Source organism: Penicillium arizonense (assembly GCF_001773325.1).
Source record: "Penicillium arizonense strain CBS 141311 chromosome Unknown PENARI_contig031, whole genome shotgun sequence".
NCBI classification, from domain to species: Eukaryota; Fungi; Ascomycota; class Eurotiomycetes; order Eurotiales; family Aspergillaceae; genus Penicillium; species Penicillium arizonense.
In genome coordinates, this window is record NW_019173308.1 from 157,765 (window position 1) to 174,454 (window position 16,690).

Consider the following 16,690-nt stretch of genomic DNA (forward strand, 5'->3'; position numbering starts at 1 on the left):
AGCTCTACCTGAATCCTACTTTTCTCGATTCATTATGCTTGCAGGTGACTTCAACCAACTGCCTAACTGGTGGCAGCCATAACTAGACAGTACCACCGCAAGTTTTGCTGAGTCCTTAATTGACTACCTTGATTGCCTAGAGTTGGTCATGCCTTTTGAAAAGTCACTACGCTGCGCCCTCCACCCCTGGATTTCAAGTCGCCTGTCTGTTTGAGTTTTCAACCAGTGACCGGGGAGCTGAATTGGGTCTAGAACGACTAGCCAATTAGGCTGAGCATGCCTATCTCTGAGATTGAAATAATACTGGAACGGCAAATGGCGACCAAAGCGCAATCAACAAGGCGCAAAAGTACCTTGGTCTGATACCCTTGTCACGCTGGGTGGGGAACAATTCCTGCAAAGCGCAATACGACATTCCCGGCGGGAATGGATTCGCACGATGGGGCGAGCTGACATAATTCATCGGGGATGCGACCTTTTTGGAAGCCCTAGAGGTGAGATCGGGAAATCAACAATGTCAAAGGAGACGCTTCGGGTACGGCGGGGGCCGTCATAAAATCAATATGATCGGGAATAAGATCATGTTAATAATTACGGGATCGGTGTTGACCTGGAACAGTTACATTACGGTTGAAGCAACTTGAGACTTGGAGGGAGAGAAGGGTTCTTCTATTGACATTAAGCACCCTTCGTGCCCTAGATTGTCTGATATACTGTTCGTAGCGATTCATCATCGCCTCGACACCCATCTACCTCACTCAGAAGCCAGAAACACACATCTACCATGGGCTCAACTCATCCCATTGTCCTCGTTTTTGGGGACCTCACAGACGCATGGATTGGTGGCATGGACTATGTCTTTAGCCAAGCCTCAACGACGCCATGGGTCCAATCATTCTTGGACGACTTGTTCTCTGCCTTCAAGGCCGAGGTAATAGGCATGGACAGCTTCTTAAAGGAGAGCTTCGGGGCTTGTTCCAACTTCAAAGAGCTCGCCCAGAAATATCGCCGTTCGAGGGACCAGGTTGGCCTGGTCCACGCCATGCTTCTCTACACTGTGAGAGCCGTCCTATTATTGGAGTGTGTTACCCCTATATAACATAAAATCTGACGTTGACCGCTGGCTGACTTTCACGTCCCAAATTAAAGGACTACGAACCGTGAGCCAGTGTTGCTCCATCCAGGTGAGAACGGCAGGCCCGACACGCACTTGGTCGGCATATCTGCTGGTCTATGGAACGCTGTTGCCGTGCCAATCTCGAAGAACTTCAACACTCTGTACGATTCCTCCATCGAAGCCGGTCGGGTCTGGGTTCGACTCTGCAGCGTCATATTTTCGCGGTCAAGAGCTAGGGAGGACCGCCCAGGAGTCTGGGGCCGGGCTGTCTTGGGTATCGCTCCAGATGAGCTTGAAATTACACTTGAGAAATTTCAACATGGCATGGTATGCAATTTCTGGAACAATCGAAAAACTGTTGATCGTGATATACTAATCTGAAACAACGCATGATTAGGGCGTCCCCTCTTCCAAAAGAGCCAAGATTGGCTTTACAGGAGACCGTTGGAACACCATCATAGGACCACCTTCCGTCTTAGAGCTCATTTTTACCCAGTGCCCCGAGTTGAAGAAGCGCCCCAATAATGAGCTGCCCGGTATTCGCGGTTTGCAGCACACACTTGACGTTTCCGCGGCCGACATGGATTATGTCGTTGGGAATTCCACTCTCTTAGGAATGCAACTTCGCCCTGAACTAAAAGTCTGGGGCATTACCGGTGACGACGCAAACACATCTTACTCCAGCTGGGGTGATCTACTGAGGGCTGCGGCGTTACAGACCCTATCACAACGCTTGGACCTTGTGAAGATCGTGAGCAATCTCAACGCCTGCCTCGGGACATCGTATAAACATGTCGGCGTCAAGATGATGGGCCCCAGTTGCCATGCGGCATATATTCTTGGTGTACTCAAAGCAACAAGACAGGTGTCGGTTGACGATGACCTGCAGTCGTCGTCAAGTAAAGGTGAGAGTGTTCGAGAGGGCGCTATTGCTATCGTCGGAATGTCTGGCAAAGGACCTGGCAGCGAGGACCTGGACGAGTTTTGGAACGTCATCGCGACAGGTCAAGACTGCCACCAAGAGATCCCCGCCGACCGGATGGACGTGGATGAGTACTTCTGTACCAAGCACAGCCCGGGCAAATGCACCATGACATGTAAACATGGGTGTTTTATGAAGCATCCCGGCCACTTCGATGCCAAATTCTTCCACATCTCGCCGCGGGAGGCCCTGCTGATGGAACCGGTACACCGACACTTCCTTATGAGCGCGTACGAGGCCCTCGAAATGGCCGGCTACTCGGCGGGCCAGACAAGAACAACGGACCCCAACAAGACGGCCGTCTTCTTCGCACAGAGTTTCGACGACTGGCTTAAGGTCAGCCACCACGCGTTGGGGTGCGATGCTTACACGCTTCAGGGCGTCCAACGCGCCTTTGGCCCGGGCCGGCTGGCCTTCCAGATGAAGTGGGAGGGGCCAACCTACGCGCTGGACTCGGCCTGCGCGGGCTCCACGTCAGCGATCCACCTCGCCTGCATGAGTCTGTTATCAAAGGATGTCGATATGGCCGTTGCGGGCGCCACCACCATCTTGTCTGACCCGCATTCATTCACATTTCTGAGCAAGGCCGGTGTGTTATCCGAAACAGGCAACTGTAAGACGTACCGTGATGACGCCGACGGGTACTGCCGCGCCGACTTTAGCGGCGCCCTCATCCTGAAGCGTCTCGAGGATGCCGTCGCCCACAACGACAATATCCTTGCGGTCATTGCCTCGTCAGCCAGAAATCACTCTGGCAACGCGACGTCTATCACAACGTCCGACGCAAATGCCCAGGAGAGTCTCTTTAAAAAGGTCCTCCGGAATGCGAGACTTGACCCTGATGATGTCTCATATATTGAGATGCACGGAACGGGGACCCAGGTTGGAGACAAGGCAGAAATGGGTGCGGTTTCAAAGGTCTTTTTGCCGAGACCGGCTGGGAATCCTTTGCCGGTGGGAGCAATCAAAGCAAATATTGGCCACAGCGAAGCGGTGAGTCTTTCAAACTGAGCAACTGAAGAAGGCCCGGTAGTTGAAGGGAAACTGGTGAGAGCTGCTGACCTGTGTTATGTTATGTTAGGCTGCTGGACTTTCCTCGCTGCTGAAAAGCGTTCTCATGCTTCAAAAGGGCATCATCCCTCCTCAGGCCGGCATGCCACACGCCATGAACCCAAACGTACTGGAGATTCTGGGGAAAGAGAGCAGCGTTGTGATTGCCACCAGGCCAACTGAGTTTAAATCACTGGATGATAAGCCGAAACGCATTCTTATTAATAACTTCGACGCAGCGGTAAGTCATCCTGTACAAACGGTGCCTTTTTCGAGAAGACAAAAAAGGCTAACCTTTGACATCTCATATTTGCAGGGAGGTAATGCAAGTGTTCTCATTGAAGAGTATAAGAAAGATCCGGCCAGGCTCGCTAGACAAAGGGAACTTGACATCCGATCAAGCCACGTTATCACAAGCTCAGCCAGGACACCCTCATCGCACCTCGCCAACATGCGTCGACTCGCCGCGTGGCTTCACGCAAATCCCAACGCTCGGATCCAGGACGTAGCTTACTCGACGACAGCCCGGAAAGTACATCACCCGATCAGGTTTGCGCTCGCTGCTACTACGCTACAAGAGGGCATTTCCAAGCTTGAGGCTGAGATCCAGCGCGCCAGCTCGACCAAAAAAGCAGTGCCTCCTCCCGTTGTCTTCGCCTTCACTGGCCAGGGCTCCCATTACGCGGGCATGGGCAGCGAGCTGTATCGGACAAGCCCCGTCTTCCGCAAGACGGCCGACCTGTGCGCAGCCATCTGCGCTTCACACCAGTTCCCGCCATTTTTGGATATCATCACCACCGACTCCGTCGAAGTGTCCACCAAGAATGCCGCGCAAGTCCAACTTGCCGTCGCCACGCTAGAGATTGCTCTCACGGCGTTCTGGCGATCGACGGGTATTGAAGCTGCCATGGTCATTGGCCACAGTCTGGGCGAGTATGCCGCGTTGCACGCGGCCGGGGTCCTCTCGCTGACGGACACGCTGTACCTCGTTGGCCAGCGTGCCCTTCTGCTCCTGGAGCGATGCGAGCCCAACTCATGTGCCATGCTCTCGGTGTCGGCGTCCGCGGCGATGGTGCGAGATCATCTCGCCCGTCTTAAGGACTCATCCTGTGGAGTGGCATGTATAAATAGCCCCAGCGCCACGGTCATCAGCGGGACGGCCGAGGACCTGGCACATATCCAAACAAACATAACCACCCAGGACGCTAGTACGCGCACCAAGATACTCTCTATGCCATTTGCGTTCCACTCCTTCCAGATGGACACCATCTTGCCGGACTACAAGGCCATTGCGAGCGGCGTGACTTATCTACCACCTAAGATCCCAGTGGCGTCAACACTGCTTGCGTCCGTGGTCGATATACCGGGCGTCTTTGACGAGGACTACCTGGTGCGACAGACGCGGCAGGCTGTCGACTTCTACGGTGGCCTCAATGCCGTCAAGGCCGCATTTAAGAGCGATGACCCTTTCTGGCTCGAGATCGGCCCTGGCCCGGTATGCAGCTCGTTTGTACGGGCCACACTCTCGCCGCCAGCCGCCAGGATTAACTACACGATTGATGCAAACAACAGCAACTGGGTGGCTGTTTCCAAGTCCCTGGTGGCGGCCTACATGAGCGGTGTTGACGTGGACTGGCTCGCACTGCATGCGCCGTACGAGAGCAGCCTCGAGTTGTTGGCACTCCCGACCTATGCGTGGGACGTGAAGGACTACTGGATCACGCATACCGACAAGAACAGCGGCTCGCTAGTTCCTGCTGCTGCTGCTGCTGCAAAGACGGTTGCGTCCGAACCTTTCCTTACCACGACGGCGCAGTACCTCGTTCACAAGGCCCTGACACCTGAGGGCCAGGTTCAAATCACTTTCCGAGCCGGCATTTCCGATCACGGCTTCCTGGGCGTGATTGATGGCCACAAGATGCAGCAGATCGGGCTTGCTTCGGGGACTGTCTTCTGCGACGCCGCTGCGACAGTGGCCAAGTATGCGCTCGAACACAGCGGTGGCAAGAGGGATGTGACAGCCTGCCATCTTACCTTCCACGACCCCAAGCTGCTCGCCCCGCTAACTCGGGATCTTGTCGGCGTTGATGGCGAGTTGCTGACCACAGCCACAATGGAAAGCGCGTCTGCCAACGTCGTCCTGGCCACTTTCAAGGCCACTTCTAAGAGCGGCGAATCCTACGATCTCGGCTCGGTGACAGTCAAATATCGCAGCCCAGATAAGGCCCAGGCCGACTTGGACCGGGTGTCTTTCTTCATCAAAGCCAAGATGGACGATCGGATCCGGCTTTCCAAGGAGGGCTCAGGTCATCGGATGCTGCCCGACGTCTTCTTCGCGCTCTTCGCCAATGCAGTTGAGTTCTCGCCCGACTTCCGTGGTGTCCAGGAGGCCTACGTAGCCGGCGACTACCAAGAAGCCGCCGCGACCATCAAAATCCGACCTGATCCGGCGGGCACGCGATACACCGCGTCGCCATACTGGGGCGAGGCCCTGCTGCACCTGGCGGGCTTCATGGTGAACGGAAACCCGAACACGCCGTCGCAGTTGACTTATGCCCTCATGGGCTACGACATCATCGAGCAACTGGCCCCTATCGAGCCTAACAAGGAGTACATGACGTACACGCGCATCTCACGATGGGAAGGCACCACGGCCTTCTGCACCGCCTATGTCTTCGACCCGCTGACTTGGACAATCGTTATGCAGGCCGTTGACCTGCGCTACCAGCAGTTTAAGAGGGCCACCTGGCGCCATATTCTTGGCATGAGGCCACACCCTATTGGTGCTGCAGGACACCAAGGTCCGATTTCCAAGTCAGCTTCCTTGCCCAGTGCCAAGGAAACCAAGATGATCCATGAGAATCTGCCTGCTGCTATGCCTACGGTGCCGATAAAACAAGAGCGGACGAACAAAACTCAGGACGACAAGAAAGATGAGATTGCAAATACGGGAGAATTCCAGGTTATTCTAGATAGCCTCATCGCTGCAACCGGCAGTGACCCTTCCGAGTTCACAGATGAAACGGAGATAGCCGATGTTGGCGTCGATTCAATCATGGCCATAGAGGTGGTTGCCGTTGTCAACGAGAAGGGCATCAACCTTCCCGCCTCCTTTGTCTTTGATTATGTCACAATAGGCGATCTCCGTCGCGCGTTTGGTAGTGGAGGGCAGGGAAGCGCGGATAGCAACGATACCAGTGCGACGCCTTCCAGCGACGATGAAGATGCTCTGTCTTCTCCGACTCCAGACGACCGCTTCACCCCCATCTCTCCGGCGTTAAGCCTGGCCAATGTCGAGAAGGAGGACCCGCCGACTCTAGCACCGGGGCTTATGAACAACGACACGTCGCCACCTCCCAGCGTCAGGATCACACTGCTGCAGGGCCGCCCTAAGGCCGGTGATACTCCGCTGTACTTAATGCCCGATGGTACCGGTAGCGTGGCGTCGTTTATCCACCTGCGGCCTTTCAAGTCCAACCAGGTTGTCTACGGCATCGACTCACCATACCTCCGCTGTCCCTCGCGTATGAACAGCGAAGTCGGTATTGAGGGCGTAGCTAGGCTAGTAGTCGACGCGCTGTTCAAGGCACACCCCACTGGTCCCTTCATGATCGGAGGCTATTCTGTCGGTTGCTTCGTCGCCTTCGAGATGTCACGTCAGCTGGCCCGCGCCGGGCGCACGGTCAAGGGACTCCTTCTAATCGACATGCCCTGCCCCCGGTCGCGAATAATGGAACGGGACAATCTGCTCGCCGAGGCCGATACCAGCGAGGCAGTCTTAGAGGAAATTGTCAATCGGGACGGACAGTGGAGTGCGCTCGAATCTAGCCGCAACCACATGCGTCAGTTCTTCCTCGCCATGAATGAGTACACGCCAGCACCAATGACGGCAGCCGAGAAGCCCGCTAAGACTGCTATCATCTGGGCGGAGCGTGGTTTGGTCAACCGCGTATCGGATGACCCTACCCGCATGCAGAAGCTGGAGGGCCAGGGCGTGCCTACCAAGTCGTATCCGGGCTTCATGGAAGATCCTAAACTCAGTACTTTTGCATGCAATGTCCCGGACAAAGGCGAAGAGAGCCTGCGTTCCAATGGGTGGGAAAGGTTCACCAGCGGGGAGGTCATGGTCCTTTCTGTCAATGGTGATCATTTTGAACTGCCCATGCCAAGCCACGTCCGGCTTCTCCAAGCTGAGATGGAAAATGCCTTGGCCTATTTCTCGTCGGATCGGCAAGTGTAATTAACCTTTGTATTAAGTAGTTAACAGATTGAACATAGAAATGGATATAGATCTTGTTTGCGACCTTTGTTGAGAAGTTAGTTTGAACTCATATTATAAGGTATAGAACCGTGTGGTATTGTATTAGCCTCATGGATCTCCCAATGAAGAGGTCAGGAAGAGATTCAGAAAAGCCTGAATGACATCTATCTAGAAAGACAAAGAAGATTACGGTTTGAAGAGGCTAAATTGTACGTACACGAACTACCTTTCTATGTATGAGCTTAGGAGATTCGTCACGACGCTGTAGCCAAAATCGAGTGCTGTAAGGCTGCGTAAGTCGAACAAAGTGGTAGCTTTAAAAATTGTGGTTATTACAGAGGCTCAAAGAACTGCATGATTTGTCGTGTACTTTATAGAGTTTAATTTGGCTGAAGCTGTGAGTTCTATACACCTGTTCGTTCAGTTGGGCTAATTCTGCGAGTGCCAGCCACAGGTATCATTCTGTTTTTTGTCTCCCACTTCACACCTCCTCTTTCAATCTAAATATCTACGCGGCAGCAAGCGCCATCTTGCATTCTTTAATCACATCGAAGGAAAAGACATAGTCGTTGATGTCGTCGGTCGAATCGAGCCTCGTGCCACTGGGAAGGTACGCGGCGGCGGCATCGCGAACGCTCTGCGACGCCGGCGGGTTCGTATTAGAGAGAATCTGCAATGCCGAGCCTCTATTCCGGCGGACCTGCTCAAATAGTTGCAGTCGCTCCTCGATATCCTCTAGATTACGAACTTGGTCAAGCAAAATACCGAGGGCGGCACCGTCCTCAATGGCCTGTCCGCCACCTTGGCCCTGGACTATGGGTTCGTTAACACCAGAATCAACAGGCTATTCAAATTTTGGAACTGTCACACGGGTGAGCATGGGAGAAGCAAAGCTCAGACTCACAGGTGAGCATGGGATGTGCTGCGTCGCCGATCAGGACGAGTCGGTTCTTGTGCCACTTGGGAATGGGCCCTCTAGCCACGAGCTTCCAGAACTTGACGTCCCTGGCTTTCCTGCGTCGGGTTTGTAAGTACACTGTGAGACCAGGCAACATGACTCAGAACTCACTTGATCACGGTGTGTAGGGCCGGGGCAAAATGCGTTTTTGCATATTCTAAGGGCATGCTTGGGTCAACCATAGCTCTGAAATCTAAAATATGGCATTAGTAAATTGTATAGCTTGGTGGATTACAGGGGATCGGCTAGTTTCTCACCTTCTCCGACGTGGGAGGTATCGAATTCCCGCGAGAGGTAAAGGAAGTTCTGGACCTCATTGCTAAGTTTCCCCAAAACATATGTCAGCACAGTTTACCAAACAGTTTCGTGAAGAGAAATCTCTGTGGTACGCACTTTCGACACGGATACCACACCAAACCAGCAGCTCCATTGGCAGCCGTGAAGTATCTCGTGGCAGAGTCTTGGATCATGTCCGCCGTCTCCGGATCCGAGAGAATATCATCCCTCGGCACCAGCCACCGCATACATGCCCAACCAGTATCTCCGGCCTGGAGGATCTCTTCGTCCAGGACATGCTTTACGGCCGTGGAGTGCACCCCATCAGCGGCAACAACGAGATCTCCCTGCAAGACCACGCCATCTTCAGTCGTTACCTTGCCGTTTTCGGCATCGTAGTCGACCACCTTGGCCAGCACGCGGACGTCGCAGGCCCTCCCAGGCCCTTCCGTTTGAGTGGCAAGCTGTCTCAGCTGGCTGTGTAGATCAACACGGTGAACGGCGTACATCGGAAGGCCCCACGTGGATTCGCAGTCTTTGTAGTAGGTGGGCACCAATGTCTCCATGTTGGTACCGTCGATCAGGCTCATTCCGCGTAGGGCCACCATGCCAGACTGCTCGGGGACAAAATCCCAGGACTTGAGGACGCGCGAGGCATTAGGCTTGATGGTGATCGCTGCTCCCACTTCGTGCAACAACGAGGATTGTTCGAGGATCTTATTCGTAAGAAATGTCAGACATTGTGCAGTCCAGAAGGGAACGAGTTACTGGGAGATGCCAACCGTCACTTTGTGGCCTGCCCTGCGAAGACCAATCCCAGCGCTGAGACCGGCGATGCCGGCACCTACGATAATGATATCCATGATTTCGGCTGGTCAGACACTATCACAGCTATTTTACAAGAAAAAGAAACGTTTAGATGACCAGCATTGCTCTATATGTAGACATCATGCGCGGTGACGAAAGTACTGGAATTCCACAATGTCACTTTTGTCATGCGATCAAATCAACGATTCCTCGTGCGATCCGATTTACGGTCCCCGACCTTGCTCCGTTTGCTCCTCGTGGGGCAAGGTTCCCGATGGTGGTTTCCCGAGCTTCGGGGATTACATCCCGGGAATGCAGGCATGGAACAGCTGAGTGAGAGAGATATTGGGTGCAAGTCAACACTATGGTCGTCAAACATGGTCATCCACAGATAATATCTATCATCCCTCTGCAAATCCTATCGAAGAGTCTGTCCTCTCGAGGGAGTGTACATATAATTTAAGGTAATTTAGAGTTACTTGGCATCCAGCCGCGGTTTTGTTGATGTATGCCTAATAGTTCATTGGACTGTGAACAACATAAGATATTACCTCTATATCATTCAATTGACAAGACGACTCAACCTTACTGTGCTTTTTGGGCGATCGTCTTAATCAGCTCTTTCACCTTTTCCACGCTCCATTCTTCCAGTCCCACGAGGGAATTATCATCCCTTTCCCAAGGGTGTGCAAGCGCTTTGGTGGCCAGACAGTACTGGATCTGTACTACAAACGTAGCATCACTAATGTTGCCGGTCTGGAGATCCGACAACGCCTTTTGCAAAAGAGGTTCCATGTCGTTATATGTGGCAGTCCACCCCTCACTCCCTAAAGCCTCTTTTGCTGCGTCGAACAGCTGATTATGCGACAGGAACACGGAGTGAACATAGACCGGGCGGTTCAGAGTCTCCTCCGGATGCAAAAGCACATTCGCAGTTGCTTTGCCAACATCCTCCAACGTCGTCCATGGGACGACGTTGTTTCCATCACCAAAGATCCAAGCGGTCTTTTCTTTGAAGTTCAGACCGGAGAAGCCAGTGGTGAGACCCCAGTCAAGGAAAGCACCATTGGATACCAGTGTGTAGGTCAAGCGGCTCTCAGCCGCTTGCTTCTTGACGGCCTCATAAGAAACCTTCTTTCGACCGAAAACAGGCATATTGTGAACACCTGGGATTTCAGGATCGAGACCAAAGTCGCTGGTGATACTGAACAGAGTATTAGTGAATGATCATTTGCTATAAGATAGATCGGCCAACGAACAAGCGATAAACTCCAGCCTTGACCGCCGCATCAATAAGTCGGAGTGGTGTGTCAATCTCGGGCGAGAAAGTAGTATCGATGACTGCGTCCTGTCCGGCCATAGCAGCAGACAATGACTCCACCGAAGTGAAGTCAACAGTTTTCACGCTAGCAGCGGCCGGGAAGGGCTTGGAACTCCGAGCAAGCACCGTTACATTGAACTTGAGATCGAGTAATGCGTCGAGTACGCGAGATCCGACGTTTCCACTAGCCTGACAGCTTGTTAACTTGGACAATGTAGTGTTTTTATTTGACCCTTACCCCGGCAAGAGCCACATTCTTGATTGTGGGCGACATTTTCTTTTTTAAAATTATTATTTTTAGTATGGTGTTGAGGAGATTAAGGGGAAATAGTGAACGATACAGGAATTGCTCCTTATTTAAACACTTGATGAGGGGCTTTGGCGGTGGATCCCCGAGCTTCGGGAACGCCAGCACCGGAGATCGAAGCTTCGGATTTGCTATTAGTTCCGCCTTCAAAGTCACGTATATATGAATGCACGAGATGGGTGAAAGGTGGTTCTTCACCGGAGATCGAGGGTAGATAAGCAAAGTACCCTGTCACATATAGTGGTTTCGGATTTGCCTTTATTTCCGACATAAATGTTACTCTAGCATGCGTAGCTCTTTGCCGGACTCCGAACTAAAACCGAATATTCAAAACCGGTTATCTCCGTGCGTCCCGTTGTTTGGGGGCGGGAAAGAAAAGCTTGGCCAGATCATATGACGCAATCATAAACACGGTGGACTTTTCTACTTCAATAAATTCAGGTCAGAGCCATACAATAATTGTAAATCATTCAAATCGTGAATTCACACAACAGGTTCTATTCTAGAACTATAATGTCTGAATCAACCATTGTCCTCATTACTGGTAAGATTTCAGCTGCGTCAAATAATTTCATAGTTCTCACATTATATAGGTGCCAATCAGGGTATTGGCTATGCAACAGCTAAAACAATTGCATCCCATCCAAATTACCATGTAATAATGGCCTGCCGAAATCTTTCCAAGGGATACGAGGCATGTTCCCAGCTCGAAACTGCAGGCATTAAAGGAACACTTTCCGTTGTCCAGCTGGATGTCGAAGATGACATTTCGATCTCGAAGGCCGTCCACAGTGTTTCCAACGAGTTCGGGCGGATCGACGTTTTTATCAGTAATGCAGGCACACTTTCGCCTGGTTCGACTGGACGTGATAAGATCGGAAAGATATTCTCAACAAACGTCTTTGGTGCAATGCTTGCTACAGAGGCTTTCATCCCCCTCTTGCTGAAGTCCACTCATCCATGTCTTATTCAAATATCAAGTGCATTGGGCTCGCTAGTACTTGCATCGGATGCCAACAATGCGAAAAGTTCCGAGACGTGGGATGAATACCGCATGAGCAAAGCCGCATTGAACATGATGACAATTCAAATGCACAAGCGACTCAAAAACCAGAAAGTCCGCGTTTTTGCCTTTTGTCCTGGTCTTGTGCGATCCAACCTGAGGGGTGTTTCTGAAGAAGCGGTCACTGCTCAAGGTAATGCTGGCGATCCGATGGAATCAGCGAACGCGCTCTTGGACATTATAGTTGGAAGGAGAGATAAAGATGCCGGCAAATTTGTTCACAAAGATGGATGTTACCCTTGGTAACTCATTCTCACGTCTATCCACCATTGGTTTTGATTATCATCTGTCTACTGGCCCACCGTTCCACATGAACATTGTGGATACTTCCGGCCTTCGGATCGGGACATCATTAAGGCATAAGTAGGTGCGACATGTTTCTTGAAATTGTCTCATCAAACCTATTCCTCGCGTGGAATTCCCTTCTTAATCAGGCTCGTTGCCAATAAATTTTCATGTTTATGATGGGCGTATCATTGTGAGTATCCGTGAATCATATTCCATATAGATATAGGTCTAGCACTGCATGAGTAGTTGTCAGGCCATGCAGCGTTGATGTTCATAAAGCATCGGACCAGTGCCTTACGTCTCAGGCCTCACCCTGTTCTCCGGTTTTTCTCTAGCTACGATGCTCATTCAACCTCCTGCACTGTGAATCCGTCCTTCGTCTTGTGGATCACGATGGCCTAATACCGTTTTGGAAAATTCGACATTATGGAGCAAGACGTTGAAGTCAGGTTGCAGATGTGAAGTTGTGTCTTCATAAGTGATATTACTCAAACAAGATGGATCATCGATAACGGTTGAATTCAAGGGGAATCATGCTTCTTAAGTAAAATATATATACTATGAAGTGGAACGGGCCTACCGCAAATCCATTGCTCTCATTCAGGGAAGTGGGATTGGTAATCAATTATCCTGTCTCTTTGTGTCCTGGCTCTGCATGTAATGCTGCGGGGTCTAAGGTATGTTAGCTGACCAGGTCATTGAGAGAATAAGAGGAAACGTGGCCGTACACGAATAAACTGGGTTATGGACTTCCATCTTGCGCGATGTTTGGAATTAGTTGCCACGCGGAGGCTATGGCCCAGAAGGTCGGGTCAGTAATTTACGTGATACTTGCCATTGCCAATCACCACCACATTCCTGTTTTTCAGAGAAAGATCATTCTTCCACTTCGCGGTATGAATTATGTCTTCCTCAAATGTTTCGATGCCATCGAACCGAGACTTGTTCGGGACTGTGAGCCCACCAACAGCTGAAACGAGCAAGGCACATTGCTGACGAAAGATTTCACCCGTGGGAAGGTCTTTGAGCTTAACTAGCCGTGTGCTGGATGCCTCCTGCCTGTGAGCTTCCTCCCAATCAATCTTACACACAAAGTGCCGGGCGACATCAAAGCGATCGGCCACACTATTGAAGTACTGCAATATCTCTTTCTGTTTCAGAAATGCTTTCGAGTCGCTGGGGTTAGAGCAAACGACAAGCTATAGAACACAGCGGGAATGTCCACGCCACATCCAGGATCTGGTAATAGCTTAGGGAAAGTTGGAGTTGAGATATTAGGCGCAAAGCCTACTCATATTGGTTTGCCCACCAGGTGCCTCCACCTTTAGCAGCTCGGTGTCGGATATTACAAAATCATCACAGTGAAGCTTTGTTTTCAGCTGGCACCCCATAGCCAGCCCAGAGAACCCCACCAATTATCATGACATTGACAAATGGTATAGAGGAAGATGCCATGCTGATAATATTAGCAGGTATACGAGCGCTTAGTAGACAGATCTTTTTCCAGAGTTGGTGCTAAGCTCTGTTGATAAACGTTTCCCTACTCACCCTTGACCCTCCCTTCTCCAATCGGGGACCAGGGATAAACCATGGCCCTGTGAAGATCAAAGCTGAATGTTTCACTTTCACACAAAGCTTATGAATTTCTATTTCCTTTTCTTCTCTCTAGCCAACTTCCTCTAGTGGTCGAGTGTACAATTGCCAACGCCCTACTCTCCATTGTGCATGTATGTCTCTAACCCACATGCAGGATGAGAAGGAGGATAGTACATACATGTCATGCTTCTAGGTAACTTAGTTACTATATGGCGAGACGTATAAACGAGAGCCAAGTGATGGGGCTATTCAGAAACGTGGTGCTCTATACTCTGCTACGATGTGAGCTAAGCGGGTGCCACCCTCCACTATGGATGCAGAGGGCTGTTCAGAAATCCTTGGTTATATATTCTGCCAAGATATGAGCTTCGCAGTATAATGACTTTTAAACCCACATAGATACACCTACAACCTTGAACAATTATCAGATGCGACTTGTTCCTGTCATGTTGAATCCGAGCGAATGACAGGCCATAAGCTCAAACTCGGGCTCAATTAAGCCACGCAAGCCAGGTACCTCTCAATCCAAGGCCCACTTAGTTGCAAGAAAAAGGGGGTGCCTTGCAGGAAGTCGCGGGAATATCCAGTACCTGACCGCGTGTCCGGTGGGGCTTGAGTTTAAACCGAAGATCATCGCCGACTTACCCGATTTAGAGACTGAGGCCGAGTATGCAAGCCCCGAGGTGTATAGATCAGTGTGGTTTGATGTTTCCACAGTGCTTTATACTGCATAGGGTAGCACATAAGGATTATATAAAGAGATCATTCCTCAACACCTGGTATTGTTCTCCAGGCCTTTTACTCCATTTTCCCCTGTCTTTGTGATTCACAATGGCACCACTCCTTTCCAAGGCTCTTGCATCCCTAGCGCTGGGCGCTACTTTCGCTCAAGCCCAACTCTGGGACACTGTCATTCAAACCAGCTATGGTCCGGTCGAGGGATTTAAGTATTTCAACCAGACTACTCTCGACAAATACTTCAACGGCGCCGAGTCCAATGTGGCTGCCTTCCTGGGTATCCCATTTGCCGCTGATACCGGATATCAAAATCGCTGGAAGGCACCGCAGCCCCGAGAGCCATGGAATGAAACTCTGCAGGCCAAGAACTTTGGCCCTGCCTGTCCTACCACCACGTCTTCCGATATCAGCGAGGATTGTCTCAGTCTCAATATCTGGACCAATGCCAAATCTGCCAGTGACAAGCTTCCTGTCATGGTTTGGAACCAGGGTTCTGATGAGACCAGCAACAACACCTGGTGGTACGGTGGTGGTATGGCTCTGAAGGATGTCATTCTCATCACCTTCAACCGCCGAGATGATGCATTCGGCTACCTTGCTTCTCCCGAGCTCAACGAGGAAGGATACGAAACCTTCGGTCACAAAACCTCCGGCAACTATGGTATTCTCGACCAACTCGAGGTTTTGAAGTGGGTGCAAAAGAATATTGCCAAGTTTGGTGGTGACCCAGACCGTGTTGTCGTTGCTGGTCAGTCTTTCGGTTCTTCTCAGGTCTATCATGCTGTCAACAGTCCTCTCTTCACCGGCTACTTCCACGGCGGTATCTCTGAGTCTGGCATCAGATATCCTTACGATACCCTTCTGGCTGGTCTGGCCACCTCTTATGTGAATATGTCTACTGCCATCACCAACGGTGCAAGCTATATCAAGGCCCACAACGTTTCGACCATCGAGCAGATGCGCACCCTCTCAATGGAGGAGCTGATCGTTGGCGCTTCCGACCGCGTTGGCAACAGTTCTATCTGGTGGGTTACCGCGCTCTCGGCCGGCTACCCTCTAATCTTCAAGCCCGTTCTGGATGGCTACGTCCTTCCCTCTACGTACCTCGAGACGTTGAAGAACGGCCCCGCCAATGATGTCCCCGTTATCACGGGCAACACCAAAGATGAATCGGGTGCTTCTACAAAAACCGACTACACCCCGGAGGAATACAAGTACTACTGCACCCTGAAGTACGGCAACCTCTCGGATCGTTACTTCAAGCTCTACCCAAGCTACAACAACGAGACCATCGCCTCTCAGGCCTGGAATGCTGCTGCTCGCGATACTTCCCTCGTCGGCTCATGGGCCTACGCTACGGACTGGTACAAGGCTGCATCCTCGGACTTTTACACTTATTACTGGACCCACGCACCCCCGGGCCAGAGCCAGGGTGCTTTCCATCAGTCTGAGATTATGTATGCCCTCAACGCTCTCTACGCCAATGATGAGACATACCCCTTCACCAAGATCGATTATGAGATTCAAGAGAGGATGTCTGCTTACTGGGCCAACTTTGCGAAGACTCTCAACCCTAACAAGGGCGGTTCCTACACTGGAAGTCGCTCGTTGCCCCGCTGGGCTCCTAACAGTGCTAATGGCACTCAGGTTGTTATGGAACTTGGTAATAAGTTCAAGAATGTGCCCATTGCTAAGCCTCAACAGGTAGAGCTTCTCATGGACTACTTCCACCAGCAAACTCCCTATTAGAGGAACTTGTTTTGGGTCTTTTGGGATTGGTCGAGAAGCCACCCAACTTCGTACACATAGGGTTCCTCACTGTATATACATTTGGTTCCTATATATAGTGGAGTGTCGTCATAACAACTAACTTATATACGATCTTTGGTACAGATTCCGGGCAAGAACCTAATCTAAGTTGATGAC

At 51.2% G+C, this 16,690-nt stretch overlaps 5 protein-coding genes across 5 annotated transcripts; 3 read left to right on the forward strand and 2 right to left on the reverse strand.

The window, feature by feature from the left end:
* Positions 1 to 784: 784 nt before the first annotated feature.
* On the forward strand, positions 785 to 7,389 carry PENARI_c031G02203 (type I polyketide synthase; the record flags this gene model as incomplete). The annotated part of the gene is made up of 5 exons (XM_022636450.1): positions 785 to 1,080; positions 1,150 to 1,444; positions 1,515 to 3,092; positions 3,181 to 3,390; positions 3,466 to 7,389. The coding sequence occupies 5 exons, from the start codon at positions 785 to 787 to the stop codon at positions 7,387 to 7,389; spliced, it is 6,303 nt and encodes a 2,100-aa protein (XP_022483661.1).
* A 529-nt stretch (positions 7,390 to 7,918) lies between these two features.
* On the reverse strand, positions 7,919 to 9,507 carry PENARI_c031G09830 (putative salicylate hydroxylase; the record flags this gene model as incomplete). The annotated part of the gene is made up of 6 exons (XM_022636509.1): positions 7,919 to 8,223; positions 8,315 to 8,424; positions 8,480 to 8,561; positions 8,626 to 8,687; positions 8,762 to 9,360; positions 9,427 to 9,507. 6 exons carry the CDS (start codon positions 9,505 to 9,507, stop codon positions 7,919 to 7,921), a joined length of 1,239 nt encoding a protein of 412 aa, XP_022483660.1.
* A 529-nt stretch (positions 9,508 to 10,036) lies between these two features.
* Positions 10,037 to 11,046, reverse strand: PENARI_c031G03716 (aromatic alcohol reductase; the record flags this gene model as incomplete). Its single annotated transcript, XM_022636465.1, has 3 exons — positions 10,037 to 10,655; positions 10,711 to 10,961; positions 11,011 to 11,046. 3 exons carry the CDS (start codon positions 11,044 to 11,046, stop codon positions 10,037 to 10,039), a joined length of 906 nt encoding a protein of 301 aa, XP_022483694.1.
* A 546-nt stretch (positions 11,047 to 11,592) lies between these two features.
* PENARI_c031G08155 (uncharacterized protein) lies at positions 11,593 to 12,388 on the forward strand (the record flags this gene model as incomplete). The annotated part of the gene is made up of 2 exons (XM_022636495.1): positions 11,593 to 11,623; positions 11,673 to 12,388. 2 exons carry the CDS (start codon positions 11,593 to 11,595, stop codon positions 12,386 to 12,388), a joined length of 747 nt encoding a protein of 248 aa, XP_022483693.1.
* A 2,469-nt stretch (positions 12,389 to 14,857) lies between these two features.
* On the forward strand, positions 14,858 to 16,513 carry PENARI_c031G02787 (carboxylesterase/lipase family protein; the record flags this gene model as incomplete). The annotated part of the gene is made up of 1 exon (XM_022636456.1): positions 14,858 to 16,513. One exon carries the CDS (start codon positions 14,858 to 14,860, stop codon positions 16,511 to 16,513), a length of 1,656 nt encoding a protein of 551 aa, XP_022483698.1.
* Between the last annotated feature and the right edge of the window lie 177 nt (positions 16,514 to 16,690).